Source organism: Suncus etruscus, chromosome 7, assembly GCF_024139225.1.
Source record: "Suncus etruscus isolate mSunEtr1 chromosome 7, mSunEtr1.pri.cur, whole genome shotgun sequence".
Lineage (NCBI taxonomy): Eukaryota > Metazoa > Chordata > Mammalia > Eulipotyphla > Soricidae > Suncus > Suncus etruscus.
In genome coordinates this window covers 57,608,909-57,624,922 of record NC_064854.1, presented here as the reverse complement: position 1 = coordinate 57,624,922, position 16,014 = coordinate 57,608,909, and the positions used below count along the sequence as shown (strand labels likewise).

Below are 16,014 nucleotides of genomic sequence, written 5' to 3'. Positions count from 1 at the left end.
TAGTCACATTCTTTATGACAAGTTTCTTTGACTTTTTCACATTAAAATAAAAAGTGCAATAACCAATCACTTCTGCTTATTTCAATTTCCTTCCTAAGAACATACTTTACTATTTAATATGATACATAATATGATAAAACTTTATTGATTTTATTATAGAGGCATTACTTTTGATAATTTGCTTATTCAGTGAAAGTATATAGGACATAGCAATTATGTGCAAAAATGATTGGCGAGATTAGCAAAGGCTTAGTGTTCTATTAATCAGAATTTAACTAGGATTCTCACTTTTACGAGGCTGGGGACTGAACCCCAGTTTTCCACATGCAGGACCCATATGCTCAGCCAGCGAGTCACATTCCTGCTATAACTATAATGTAGAGTGAAAACAATAACTTTATCACTTGATTTCATGAAGGCATAGCTGATTTGAATAATTAATAAGTTTTTTCTGCCAGCAGGCATTAGATTACTGCCGACTTTTTAGTGTCCTAGTATCTTGTGGTTGTTTCTTTATGGAGTTTAAAGGTGTATCATGGTTGTTGGTCACTCTCTTCTCCCCATCTTATTTATTATATAAGGAGCATATTTCTAGAAGCTCATAGGTGCCAGTAAGATGTAGTGAGGATCGGTCAGTTCCATTGTCTTCTTTTGTCAATCTTGATATGAGCCTGCTGAGGAAGTCTATAAGCCTGCATGTGCCTGGCAACTGTTACCTAGTGACAGTTTTAGCTGCAGTAGCCATTGGCTGTGCTGTTGATTGGGGCAGAGGACCTAGTCACCTTTCTAATGGTGAGTTCTTCTGCATCAGTTCAGGAGGAGGAGGAGCAGCAGCAGCAGGGCTACGACTCAGGTGGAGGCAGTGATACTGAGAGGATGTGAGGAGTAGACCGGCAGCCTGCTAGCGTCTGCAGCACAGGAACTCGGACTTGGGAATCGAGCAGTTGCTAAGAGTGAATGTAGGTGAGAAGCATTGTCTTATTCCTGCACCAAGAGAACTAGCCTGAGCTAATTGAAACTCACGATGTCCAGGAAGGAAAATCCCGTGGCTCTTTGAAAAGAAGGGCTGCCTTGAATGGTTTAGTGGTGCACAAGAGAATGAATGAATAACTTTCAGAAGAATGCTTTCTGTTCAGCTGCTGCATTTTTTCTGAAGGAAATGCTTCTATTCCAAGTGCATGTTATTTCTTCAAAAGGGATGACAACAGAGACTGACAAGAGACTTTTTGAAATGCCTGTCCTTTAAGAAACACCTTTTGACAAATGTGAACCTAATATCAGAATGACCTTGGAAACCTTTGGGATGGATTCTATCATGCCAGCCTTTCAGTATTCAGACTCTAGAATTTAAACTCATGTTTCTTTAGATGTAATTCAAAACAAGAGCATCTTATAGTCTACCAAATGACTCTTCAAATAATTGAGAACTGGCTCAAAATAGACTACAGAAATGGAAGAAGCATTTTCTTAACATATGGCTACAACATAACTGAAAATATAACAAGCAAGGTAATTTCCATGTTCAGAAGATTTATTTGAAATAATGATTTCATGTGTTAATCAGCTAGAGAAAATAGAAAAAGGTAAAATAGAGAATAAGATGCCTATGTAAGTACCAAAGTAATAAATATTGACAGCTCTGTAATTAAAATAATTTGCTCAGTATATAGAAAACTTTCTATTGTCTATTATATGAATACACACGTATATATAAAATAAGTGTTGCAAATACGAGAAATATGTTTGTTCTATATATATTATTATCATGTACCACTAGGTACATGCTACCTACCACAGGAAGGTAGCATTTTAGATAATAAAATATATTTTCATTAATTTTTGTCAAAATTAAGTTATTTTTCTTTGTAAAAGAAAATATATAAATTACTTTGGCAATAGAACCAGTAACTTTAATGGACTGTAACAAGTGTAAAATGCATGCAGAATAAAAAAGTTTGTCATATTTCTTAACTATTAACCCCTTGCACGTTATCTTTCACAGTAGAGATATTATTTGTGATTTTGTTATCTCTTTCTATTCTATTGTATGAAAATAAAGATGAATCTTTTGGAATTAACTTTGATAAGGATTTAAAGCTTTTTAAAGAAATGAAAGAGAAATTTATACTAAAGTTGTCCCACCAGTGTTAAACCCTTAACTGAGCCCAAAGATGAGCTCTTTGAACAATGAACTTTCCCCCTTAGCCTTCCAACCAAATCGGTTATGATCATATAACTTCTGAAGTGTGTCTCCACATCTTATGATAGATGAAATGAAAAGCCTGAGACAATTTGATTTTTTTCTTTTCTCATTTTTTCTAGTTGATTCCTAAGAAACTTCATTTCTGAGAAGAACAGCCCACAGAAGCTATTTTCCCTTGGCAATTGATTTTTTTTTTCTCTTTTTACAGATTTAATTTTTCATAGTACAAGGTAACCAATCCATTTTATGTAGAAGTGCCTTGTCTGCAAAATGTTGTCTGAGAACTCTGTAGGAAGCTAACCAGTGACTTTTCCCAGTTCCTATTTACTTCCTCTCATGGTACCCCACCCCCCAAAAGCTGAGGTGTATCACTGCTTCACGGAGGTGATGAGGAGACTTGAGTCCTCTCTGGAATGCTCATCTGTGACAGAAGCCTCACCGCTGCCTTCCAAGGCCACTCCTGAGACACTCATGTGCAGTGTTACAGATGCTGTGCAGGGGACTTGCATGCTGTAACCAAGTCTCTAGGCTCCTGAATACTAAGCCATGAACAAAACCAGCTGGACCCAATGGAAGACCCTGAACATGAGCAGTGACCTTGTGAACGTGTCCGAGCATCATGCCTGTCCACTTGGCTTTGGCTACTACAGTGCGGTGGATGTCTGCATCTTTGAGACAGTCGTTATTGTCTTGCTGACATTTTTAATCATTGCTGGGAATTTAACAGTCATCTTTGTCTTTCATTGTGCTCCACTCTTGCACCACTATACTACCAGCTATTTCATTCAGACTATGGCCTATGCTGATCTTTTTGTCGGAGTTAGCTGCTTGGTCCCCACTCTCTCTCTGCTCCACTACTCCACAGGTATCCACGAGTCTCTGACCTGCCAGGTGTTTGGATATATCATCTCGGTTCTGAAAAGTGTTTCCATGGCATGTCTGGCTTGCATAAGTGTGGATCGCTATCTTGCGATAACCAAGCCTCTCTCCTACAATCAGCTGGTCACCCCATGTCGCTTGAGAATTTGCATTATTTTAATCTGGATCTACTCCTGCCTTGTTTTCTTGCCTTCCTTTTTTGGCTGGGGGAAACCTGGTTACCATGGTGACATTTTTGAATGGTGTGCCACCTCTTGGCTTACCAGTGCCTATTTTACTGGCTTTATTGTTTGTTTACTTTATGCTCCTGCTGCCTTTGTCGTCTGCTTCACTTACTTTCACATTTTCAGAATCTGTCGACAGCACACCAAAGAGATAAATGACCGGAGGGCCCGATTCCCTAGCCATGAGGCGGATGCCTCTGGAGAGACTGGACACAGCCCTGACCGTCGTTATGCCATGGTTTTGTTTAGAATTACTAGTGTATTTTACATGCTCTGGCTCCCCTACATCATTTATTTTCTTCTGGAAAGTTCACGGGTCTTGGACAACCCAACACTGTCCTTCCTGACCACCTGGCTTGCTATAAGCAATAGTTTTTGTAACTGTGTGATTTACAGCCTTTCCAACAGTGTTTTTCGGCTTGGCCTTCGAAGACTGTCAGAGACCATGTGCATGTCATGTATGTGTGTGAGGGATCGGGAAGCACGAGACCCCAAGCCTAGGAAAAGGGCTAATTCCTGCTCCATTTGAAGAGATGCGCACAGTAAATCCTATGGGATCTGATGGTGATTTCAGATTGTGTCCTTGATTCACCTGGAAATTTGCCACTAGAGAATATTTCCTTGAAGAGTTGACTATGAGCTGCAAGGACTAAAGGTTTCTCTCTCCTCTCACCCACACCTTTGTCCTTTTCATGGAAAAAGAAACTTAAGGGATGTGTAGAGAGTAATCTCATGAGATAATTATAGCGTGTGAGTATAAATGTGCAGTAATGGGGGAAATTCAGCGCTGAGGATGGAAACGGTATCTCAAATCTTCCACAGGACAATGAACAAAGGCCCTCTGATCTCTGTCTCTCTGGCTGAATTTTCCTCTGTCTTGGTCTCTACTGTTTGTCTCTGATGTCCTATCTCTATGTTTTTGAAAGTTTATACTTACATAAATTTTTCTTTATAGAATAATGCTACATATGTATATTTGGTAAAGTAAATACACTAATACAAAGTATATTAGTGTATTTTATGTCTACTTTTTGCATCAAGATGGATATGAAACACTAATCTGCAGTTCATAAGAGTTCAATCTTTCCAATACATTCCCTGCCATACAGTATTTTGTTTATATTTTTATGATACTCTACAGCATAATTTTTTGTTATGAACATAAAGAATCAGTATTTTTGTTTCTTCTAGTTAAAAGGATACATGTGGGTTTTTTCCCCTCTTACAGCCTGATGCCTTTATTTCCCCCTCTTCATTTTTCTTGATTGTTTTCCCTTGGTACCTTAATCTAGAAGTATCTTAGTTGATTAAAGAATAGACTTTATAGAGCAATCAGAGCATTAGTAATTTATTTATTTATTCCAACAAGGCAAAATATAAATTGTTTGGGAGATTGTGTTAAATATTTGTAATGGATTTTGAAATTTATTTAAATTTAATTTATTTAAAAGTAGTTTCTGTGTCCAAACTGTTTTTTGTTTGTTTGTTTGTTTGTTTGTTTCTTCAATATTCAAGCTATGATTTCTTGAAGAAAATCTTCAGATATTTTCTGCACAATTTTAGTATGCTTACCCAGAAGTGTTACTCTTAAAGCTTTTTAAAAGTAAAATATTAGCCTTTTTGAGGTAGGTCTACAAAGCTTACTAATTATTTGTGTGACATGCATTTACACATATTATATTTTTACAACAAAAATGTAAATTAAGTATCTGTGCCTAATGTTTTGTTAGCATTGTATATAAATCAGTGTTGCTTAAATTACCAACCTTGGAAAAAGAAACTTCTTTTAAGAGAAAAATACTTTTGTGTAGTTAGTTTGATAATAATAGTAGATCAAGCCACGTTCTTAGTGCCGCTGAGAAAATGACTTAATTATTGAATACAGGAAACAGCTGTCAGTATTTTCTTTTGTGAGGATGTTAAGGTTTAGAGATCAAATTAACTTAATTTGTAGTGTGCTACATAAAATCATTTAAATTTCCAGGGCTTTAGATGTAGCAAAATGGCATTTTGGGACTTAGCAGTGAAGCAAGTATGAATAGTATACCATTTGAATCTAAATGTTGTTTTTAACCATAATTTTCTTGCCTGATAGATATTTTAATATTTATATCACACTATTGAGCATTTTTCTTCTCAACAGTTTGATTTGTTTCATGAAATGCATTTAATGAAATGTGCCTATGACTTCATTGGGGGCCTACCATGTTTGCACAGTGGTGGTTTGACTTCAGAGGTCCTTTACTAGTAATGTTATCATTCCTTGAAATTATTTTGAACCTCTGTATATTTTTAAACATGTAAGATAGCTTTAAAATGAAAAATAAAATAGTATTATATATATCACAATCAGACTTTGCTTCACTTTAATTAAAAACTAGATTTGGAGTTGTTGGAAGTCAAAATTTGATTCTTTTTTACTGTTCTGGTTTGGATTATTTATATTTTCTTCTTGGTTTCCCATTCACTATTGCCATCTTTGTTAGATTGAACAATGGGTTTTAATTTTCAGACAAGTGCAAGGGAACAAAGTTTGAGGGAACATAATATTACCAGCTTTTCAGTTGTCACAAGCAGAATCTTGAACATCATATATGTTATCGGATTAATTATACATATTAATCAGACTCTGTTTCGTTTAGTTTGGAGTAAAATATAATTAGAAAAAAACTCAGCCAAGTTTTTGTGCAGTCGAGTTTCTGTGCAAAAACTTGAAACTATCTTTATTTTCATTTGACTTTTCCTCACAACTATAGCAAGTAGGTACAGGAGTCAGTGCTAAGTTTTACATAAAACATTGGATCCCGATTACAGCAGTTTGAGATGAAGACTGATTTTATTTCTGTTCTAGAAATGAGGAAACTATAAAACTAAAATATGATTTTTTTTCTTCATTTGCACAAACTCCTTTCTTTCCATTGGCCTTGGGCCAGCCTCAGTGTGGGACTATTTTGCTTTATTGCTGTCACCTTTCCCTGTAACATTTTTTTGTTTTTGAGCCACACTTGGTGAGACTCTGGGGTTACTCTTGTCTGTGCGCTCAGAAATCGCTCCTGGCTTAGGGGACCATATGGGATGCTGGGGGATTGAACCATGGTCTGTTCTAGGTTAGCGTCTGCAGGGCAGATGCCCTATCACTTGTGCCCCTGCTTCGGCCTCTCCTGTAACATTTTTGAATTTTCTTTTTTCTCACTGAAATATTTTGATTCCATTTTTTCCTTATCTTGTTAAATCCTTTTCTATAAATTTTACAACTCTATTTTTATCAAAACAGCAGTTGGAAAAGCCTAAGCTTGCCAGTTTATAACTCCTGGTTCTTTCCTTAGGGAGTCACTTCTGAATCTGAGCTCAGGAATAGCCCCTGTGGTGATCGTGGAATCATGTACAGTGCTGGGAATTGAACCTGGGTTGACCTCATGTGAGGCCTGCGCCTTAACTCTTATGCTCTTTTCCAGCCCCAAATTACATTTTCTAAAATAGGGGTCACCTCCCTGTCAGTCTCTGCCCTCAAGTGTGAACCTAATGATTTATGCTTGGCCCTTTAGTGCTGGGTTGGGTGTGGGGGAAAGGATCACCAGGGTCATGACGTGCCCTGACCATTTGTGCTGTTTTCTCTGGCACCAAGAAAATGATATTTTGTAAACTAATTAATTTGTTGTTATTAGTCTTCTAAAAAAGCTCTTTTTAGGGGCTGGAGAGATAGCATGGAGGTAAGGCGTTTGCCTTTCATGCAGGAGGTCATCGGTTCGAATCCCAGCGTCCCATATGGTCCCCCGTGCCAGCCGGGAGCAATTTCTCAGCGTGGAGCCAGGAATAACCCCTGAGCACTGCCGGGTGTGACCCAAAAACCACAAAAAAAAAAAAAAAAAAAGCTCTTTTTACAATTGTTTAAATCAAGCCTTTGAGTTTAACTAGATATTTGTAAATATAGAAGATTCCATTTATTAAAAGCTCATTTCCCAGAAATAATGATTCATGAGAACACTTGAGATTTAAAGACCTCTCAGCAAGCAGTTGTTGGGAAGAGGCAGTCAGGGATAGTTCTGAGATTATCCTGCATCCCTACTTGAGTATCAGGAGTAACAGGATTAAACTTCTGTCTTAAGGTGGAGAGTAGAAAAAGATTGTGTTTGCCATTTGTATGCATTTTAATTTTTATTTACTAACATTTAAACCTAGAAGGTTCAAAGCAAATTAATTGGCTGATTATCTCTTTAGTACATGATTTTAGAAATTTTGAGGTTGGTGCTATTTTTTTATTGTTTTTATTGTTTTTTATTGTTTTATTGTTTTTCTATTTCTGTTTTTAGCCTCTATACCATGTATTAGGAGTTTACTTTCTAGTGTGGTGGTGGTGGGGAACCATGTCATGCTGGGGGTCCAACCCAGAGCTCCTGCATGCAGACAATGTACTTTAGCCCTTTGAGCCATCTCTCTGTCCCAGTTGTTACTGTCTAAAAGGACATGCCTCTATCTCTCTCTGTCCTAGAAGCTAATCATTAAATGTGGAACAAGAGATCAATAAGTGGTAAATAAAGATTAAGATGTGGAGAGTAGTTTGAGAAGAAAAAAAAAAAGATGTGGAGACTAGGGTCCTGGCGACAGGCAAGGCATTTGCTTTGTATGTAGCTGTCCCAGGTTCCATTTCTTTTACTACACAATGTCCCTTTGAGCCCTACCAGGAGAAAGCCCTGAGCATTCATGATGTGCCCTCCAACTCCACTACAGAACAGAGTGGGAATTTCTTTGTGTACCATTGAAGAGCACACTTTCATTTTGTTTGAATAAGAATGTGATCTGGGACAGGGCCGGCAAGATAGCATAGGGGCACTTGCCTTGCAAGCAGCTGACCCAGAACCTAAGGTGGTTGGTTCGAATCCCGGTGTCCCATATGGTCCCCCGTGCCTGCCAGGAGCTATTTCTGAGCAGATAACCTCTGAGCACTGCCAGGTGTGACCCAAAAACCAAAACAAACAAAAAAAAAAATGTGATCGGGGAAGGTCCAAAGCCACTAAACCCAGATCTGGAAACCAGATGTATTTGATCTGTATAGGGAAACACTCAAGAGTCAGAGAAATAAAGAATAGAAACAGATTTATTAGAGAATAATGTATACTTGATAATTAAGTGCACCCGCATTTAAAAATAAAGCAAGTGGTTTATTAAGAGTACACTCAGGGGCCGGGCGGTGGCGCTAAAGGTAAGGTGCCTGCCTTACCTGCGCTAGCCTAGGACGGACCGCGGTTCGATCCCCCCGTTGTCCCATATGGTCCCCCAAGCCAGGAGCGACTCTGAGCGCATAGCCAGGAGTAACCCCTGAGCGTCACCGGGTGTGGCCCAAAAACCAAAAAAAAAAAAAAAAAAAAAAAAAAAAAAAAAAAACGAACAAAAATTGAAAGTAAAATTTTGGGCCGGGCGGTGGCGCTGGAGGTAAGGTGCCTGCCTTGCCTGCGCTAACCTAGGACGGACCGCGGTTCGATCCCCCGGAGTCCCATATGGTACCCCAAGCCAGGAGCGACTTCTGAGCGCATAGCCAGGAGTAACCCCTGAGCGTCACAGGGTGTGGCCCAAAAAAACCAAAAAAAAAAAAAAAAAAAAAAGAGTACACTCAATAATGTAGGCATACTCTTAAGAGAGTCGTGTTTTCTGCCAAATTTCTAGGCTATATAGTTGTAGATTCAGAGAAGAGGGAGGGGTTTGGATGGTGATTCCCTTGTCAAAGTGCCATGTAGAAAGATTCCAATCATAATTGTTTACTTCCCTTAGTATGTGGCAAATGTAAACTGACTCTGGATTTACAAGGCAAGTGCCTTACTCCTGAACTGTCTCTGACCCAAGAACACCTGTTATTTCAAAATGATTGAATTTTGGCAGTGCTAGTCTCCACTTGTTGGTGCCAACTCTAGCAATGCCTCTTATTTTGTGTCATAACCAGGAGTTTGAGACAGGCTTAGCAAGCATGCTCTCATGCTTTTCCTGTCAATGGGTTATCCTTATTAGCTTCTTATGGTAGGAAAGGATCTTTTCTGAGAGGGAACTTTTGAAGACTGTGGTTTGAAATGGAAAGACATTAAAACTTGGGCTCTCCAAGGAAAATAACCCTAGATGTGCTTTTGAGAGGATTTTCTTGCGCTGCAAAGCCATATTAGGGTTTCTACAGTAGTGAATGGAGCTGTGGTAAGTGAATGGATTCACCTAGTGGACAAGTCACACTTGTACCAGTGTTTAAAACTGTGCGTCAGAACCCTGCAAATGAATGAGGTGTGGTGAAAAATTGGACAATTGTCCAAGTTTCTGGACAGGCAATGCCCAACTTTTTATTACATCCAAATCAACCACTCACCGGTGGTGTTTCTGGAACTGCTGTGCATCCCCTATTCAGGTACAAATGGGTCACAAGTAGGGGAAAATGTCAGAATCCATGGTATAGGGATGCTGTGAGTTGGCGTCTTCTGTATAGTCATGTCTTTCCCATCTCGTCGCTTCCAGAATGCTTTGTACTGAGTGGCTTCTCAGAACTGTGCTCAGCGGAGTGCAGAGTGCCCTCCTTCCAATTAGTCATTTATTTGTTGAGCTGAATGCAACTAAATTGCCTGCTCACTATATATATATATATATATATGAGGTTTTTGGGCCTCACTTAGTGACGCTCAGGGGTTACTCCTGGCTATGCGTTCCTGGCTTGGGGGACCATATGGAACGCCAGGGAATTGAACCGTGGTTTGTCCTAGCTAGTGCATGCAAAGCAGATGCCTTACGCCCTGCACCACTGCTCTGGCTCTCACTATATATTTTTTAATAATACCTTGGCTGAGGTTTAGTAAAGCATAAATGTTAAAGGAAAGCAGGTAGGCACTTTATTTATTTATTTATTTTTTAGATAGGCACTTTTAAGAGTCCTCTCATGGTCATGTCACACAGCACCACTTAATTCCTCCAGTGAGTGGTGACATGTGTGAGGTTAGTGCTAACAGGGACACAACACTTAGTTTCTGTTGGGACTAGACACTTAGGCATCCTTTTGACTAGCATGAAACTAGTTTCTAGATCTGGTAGAAAGCAGGTAGTGCTATTTGCATAATTGAGGCACAGTGATCCACCTGTATCACTCCTTTGACATTGTTGTTTCGAATTGAGGGTCACACAGATTTTGGTTGTGTTTGGTGGGAGGTTGCCAAAGTGTGATGTAAGTGCTTACAGGGATCATACATTTTCCTTGCTGTGCTTTTGGATGGTGGTGGTGATGTTGATATCAGACCCTGAAATGGCAATGTTTGAATTCACCTGTGTGGTAGGTTAGAGAGTTCGTGCTCTGTAGAGCGAAAGAGGCTGCCTTCTGTACATGTGGGTATCTTTGATGACTGAACTCTCAGCCTCATGCTTGCAAAAGCGGGTGTTTGATGCCATCAAACCAAGCCTCGTCACCCATATCACTGAGGAGAAGGTATATTCAGCCATAGGGAGCTCCAGGCCAGCCAAGTTCTCAGATCTCAACCAAGGGTCAACCATGCAGCTGTTCTAAACATAGGCAGCCTGAGACTTGCTTGGTGACCTCTTTTCTGGACATTGTTGTGTTGACATTTACTAGACTGTGTGTATAGTTTAAGTGTGAAAGGTTGTTTGTGTGTAACACTTCCTGTAGTAGTCACTCAGGAAAGTCATTCAGTTCTTTTCATCTTTCTAGAAATAACATCCAATTTTTTTGATTTCAGACCAGTTGTTATAGTTGTAGACTTTTTGTGTTTGTAATTCATCCTACCACTTGTGTTGATTTTGTCTCTAAATAACAGATTAGTTGTATAATTTTTATAACAACATTTATCTTTCCTTTTCATAATTATTACTAATTGCAAAATGTTTACTAATTTTCTAGGTTCCAGATTTCTAAATGACCAGATTGCTGAGATGCTGTGTAATTTATAAAATGCTATTTTTTCTGTTATCATTATTGTTGTAACCTTTAACAGTGTGTAGTGTTGAGGGGAGTTCGCAATGACTTTTACAACCATGTGAGTTACAATTGTTTTTAATTATGAGTTGCAATTTAGGAAAAAAAAATATCCAGCTAAATCTTAATGATTAAAATTTTGTTACTTATTTAAATTAATATAGAAAGAAGCTATTTAATAATTAACATAAATTTATAAATAAGGGGCATTTATAAAACTGAAGAAACGTTTTTCCACATCTTTTGAGAATGAGTACTTCATATGATCCAAGTATATGTGAAAAAATCTTGTGCTCCATCAGTGGTCCTGAAATGGCTCCTCATAGTGCTGTGTTAAGAGGTGCTTTTTGGCAGGGCTGAAGATTAAATCAAGTGCTCCAGCCATTTCAGTCATTTCTCCATCTCTAAATAGCGACTTTTGACCTATCAGAATAAAATTGAATTTTCTGATTTTACTATATATTGTATTACAGATTCTAGAAAAAAAAACACAAAAAAAACAAACAAAAAAAACCACAACTAACAACACAAAGGCATTCCCCCAAATAAAGAAAATGTTTCTGTTTTTATCTATTTAGCAAGTCAAAGTAAAATTTGTTTTTAAAATCTTCAGAAGCATATGCTTTATATTTTTTTTTACCATTTCTATTTCACAGAAATACTTAGAGAAAAATTTTAATATAGATTTTTGTTTTTGTCTGCCTTTTGTTTTTGGACCACACCTTGCAGTGCTTGGGCTTACTTTTGACTCAGAGTTCAGGAATCATTCCTGATAGGGCAGAGGGGACTAATAAGTAATGAGAATTGAATTCAGGTTGTTGCATGCAAGACAGATGCCTCACCCATTGCACTGATCCTCTGGCCCCCAATACAGATATTTTTTAGCATTTGAAACATGCAAGGAGATTTTATTTATCTCTATTATTAAAAATCTTTAAGATTATCAAAGGTAACTTTTTTGAAAAGTGAAGGAGAGCAAGTTGTTTTTGTTGAAAGAAATTTAGAGATAAAGCATGGGGAGTGAACAAGAGAACATTGCAGATTTTTTTCCAGGTTGGTAAAAACCCAGAGATTTTCAAACATCTTTGAACTTTTTATTTAAGTGCAGTTTTGCCAAGGTCAGATAACTGATTGGATGCCATTTTTAAATGATCCTTACTTAGAGTGAGTTCTTTCTGATGCTCTCCCCATCCTTGATTTATTGTTTTCTTTAAATATTTTTACAGAGGACACATTGTTCTTTGTATTTGGACATGGAGTTCACTTAATCTGACTTGTGTCTTTGCCCCCCCCACACTCTTTTTTTTGTTTATGTTTTTGGTTAACACTCAGAAGCACTTGAGTTATTCCTGGCTCTGTGCACAGAAATTAACTCCTGGAAGGCTGGGATGGAGGGACCATATTGGAAGCTAGGGATCGAACCTGGGACAGTCAGCTGCGCGCAACTCAAATGCCCTTCCTACTGTGCTATTGCTCCAGCCCTGTGGCTTGTATCTTTTCTTCAGTCATATATGTCTAGCTTTTTATATTTTGGTTTCCTTAAAAAAATTAAAATGTGTAATTACAAATGTAAGTGTTTATTAGCCAACTCAAATTTCTTAAACTGGAAAACAGTGCCTGTATTGTCCATCTCACTTAACAGTTCTCTGCATTTTTTTTTACTCTGAACAATCTGAAGCATGTCATTCCTTACACATGTGACAAAGACATATACATGTTAAATACCCCAACTAACATTTGTACTCTTAATAAAGTCTTGTGTAAGTGGTACAAACAATAGTGATATTGGTCTTTAATAAGCATCAACATATCTCACCTCTTGTATGTGAAAGGTGTCTGAAAATAGAAGTATGTTCTAAGCTGAAAAAATAATTTTGATCTTCCAAGAAATATCCTCAGTTGAAAAGCTCATTTTCTTTAAATATAGTTTAAAGCAAAGGTCTCAAACTCAATTTACCTGGGGGCCGCAGGAGGCAAAGTTGGGGTGATCCTTGAGTGCAAAGTCAGTAGTAAGCCTTGAACATTGGGGGGTGTGACCCAAACAACTAAAACGAAACAAAACAAAAAATGATTCCTCTAGGGCAGGGCCACAAAATGTTGTACTGAGGGCCGCGAGTTTGAGACCCCTGGTTTAAAGTTAAAATATAACCTAAAATTGCTGTGCTCTGGAGTCACCAAGTCTAAACCTAGTAGTTTATAGAGGGCAATTGGTGCTTGGGATCTTATTTAGGGTCTCCTTACAAATTAGGTATGTGTTCTGTCACTTGTACTATTGCCCTAGACCCCAAGATTTTAAAACTTTTTTTCTGATATTTGTAGTATAATCAATTGATAATAAAGACAAAAGAAGAGAATTGTGAATTCCTTAATATTTTAAAATATTCCACTCATTATGTACAGCTCTTATAGATGTTTTGTTATTCTATGAAACAAAATTAAAACAAGAAAATCAACTTTGGGACTATTAAGAATTATACTTAGTTAAGTGGAGATTTGTGGTACTCATGATATATGAGATTTGACAAGATAATTAGTCTTTTCTCTTGCCTAAGTGCTTTCATTGCTCAAATCCTCCGTATACTCCGAAGACAAATCTATCTCTGTCTTTAACAGCAGCATAGCCCACAAAGCTTTATGCCATAAATAATATAATCCCCTTTACATTAAGGAAGAGCAAGGGCTACAGAGAATTATTTTCCTAGAACTTGAAGAGATTTTTGGTCTTAGGTCATGATGTCATTCTGAACATCAGATCCAAGAAGTAGAAGGTGTCTATATAGATTTAGTTTGGTTATTTGGGATAACCAGGGTCTTCTGAAATTAAGGGTTTCTGGCACACACAGAAGACTGATAGACCTAAAAATAGTAAGTTGTGCCTTAGAGGAGATTATCCAAAGCAGAAACTGGTGGACTAAGTATCACATTCATATATTGGGGCTTCCACCAGATTATCATTAAAATATTTTTTGTGGGCCAGAGATATAGTACAGTGGGTAAGACCCTTGCTTTATATATGGGGTTGATCTTTGGTAATTACCCTGAGCCTTGTCAGAAGTGATCCTAAAGTGATTGTAAACTTATAAATATTGTTTGTGGGTCAGAGAAGTAGTACAGCAAGTAAGGTGCTTTTCTTCATGTAGCAGACCTGCACCCCATATTGTTTCCTGAGTTCATCCAGGAGTAATGCCTGAGCTCAGAGCCAGTATTAAGCCCAGAGCATAGAAAGGTATAATGTTCCCCCTAAAACTATTAAAATATACTTTATTTGCCCAGAAATAAACTACAATATTATTTGTATGCCAGATAAGATGTTAAAGCTTTTACTGGTTTGCTTGTATAAAAAACTCTGCTGCTCATCTATATGTGTGAATTGTAGCCATACTGTTGCTATTTAAACAAGTAGTATTACAATCTAAAATTATTCTGCTCATAAGCATATAATTTGTACTCTGCTTCTAAGCATCTTCAAATTATTCTTTGGAGTATCTTATGTTTACAGTTGGTAATTCTGTTTAACATTTAGAACTTCTGAGCATTGAGCTATTTTTATTAATAATTTTTATTGTGACCAAAGTGGATTACAAATCTTTCACAGTAATATTTTAGGTACATAGTGGCATTGAACTTAGGGTATTCCCACCACCAGTGTTGTCCTCCCTCCAACCCTGTTCCCAGCATGCATCCTATATCCCCCTCCTACGCCCCCCGGGCTGCTAGTATAAGTGGTCCCCTCTGTTTCTAGCTTGTTGTAGAATGGGTATGATTCTGATGTTGTTGACTTTGGATTTGCACGCGGCCAATCTGGTTCTGTCCCCAGTATCCCATATGGTCTCCTGAGCCTGCCAGGAAAGATTTCTGAGTGCATAGCCAGAAGTAATCCCTGAGTGCTGATGGGTGTGGCCCCAAAACCAAATAAATAAATAAATTAAAAAAATGGAAAGGATGTAGTTTATTTTGAATATAGTCTTGATGTAAAGTGAACAAATAAGTGGTATCAATTTGATGCATTCCTTTGATATTTGCTGACTGTAGCATTCTTTTCAAACTTTGTTTTATTTTTTAAACTTTATTCACTTATTCATTGATGATTGGTCCCCAGGTCACATCCAGTAGCGCTTAGAGGCCACTTCTGCCTCTGCACTCAGAAATGGCTCCAGGCAGGCAGGGGACCACATGGGATGCCAGAGAATTGAACCAGGTTGGCAGCATTCAAGGCAAACACCCTACTGCTGTGCTATCTCTTCGGCCCTCAATCTTTGTTTTAAAGGTCCTGAGATGGGAAATAAATAGCTTCATTTACTCCCTGTAGTCCTAAGGACTCTTAATTGGAAGACTGATAGTAAGTTGAATAGATATCAAAAATGTTGCTCAGTAGATGACAGTCTTAATTCTTTTCTCCAGCATTCTAACAAGAATGTTTTGTACTTTTTCTATTTTATTTTATTATTTTTTTATTTATTTTTATTTTTTATTTATATTTCTATTTATATTTTAGGAATATATCCTAAAAATATACATACCACATAACCCTAAATCATTTTATATATATGATAACCTAGAGAGTACTCGATTGAGTTAAGTCGAGAGGGACAGATGCAGAAAGATCTCTTTCATGTGTCAATATAAAGAAACAGGAAGGGAATAACAAATGGTAAAAGGTCACAAGGCCTGAAAACTAGTTTATAGAACTGAACTTACCATGGGTAGAAGTACGCTAGGGAGTAAGAGGATATGGTGTTGAAACATCATATCATTACACT

The 16,014-nt window shown here is 37.7% G+C and overlaps 2 protein-coding genes across 2 annotated transcripts in view; both read left to right on the top strand.

Moving 5' to 3' along the window:
* Positions 1–16,014, top strand: part of RABGAP1L (RAB GTPase activating protein 1 like) — a 369,153-nt gene that overhangs the window by 122,656 nt on the left and 230,483 nt on the right. The window lies entirely within an intron of this gene.
* On the top strand, positions 2,377–4,111 carry GPR52 (G protein-coupled receptor 52). Its single transcript, XM_049776541.1, has one exon. The coding sequence runs from the start codon at positions 2,750–2,752 to the stop codon at positions 3,833–3,835; it is 1,086 nt and encodes a 361-aa protein (XP_049632498.1). The 5' UTR covers positions 2,377–2,749; the 3' UTR covers positions 3,836–4,111.

What these genes read in the sequence shown, in the direction of transcription:
- GPR52 (XM_049776541.1), top strand. Translation starts at nt 2,750, where the DNA reads ATGAACAAAACCAGCTGGACCCAATGGAAGACCCTGAACATGAGCAGT.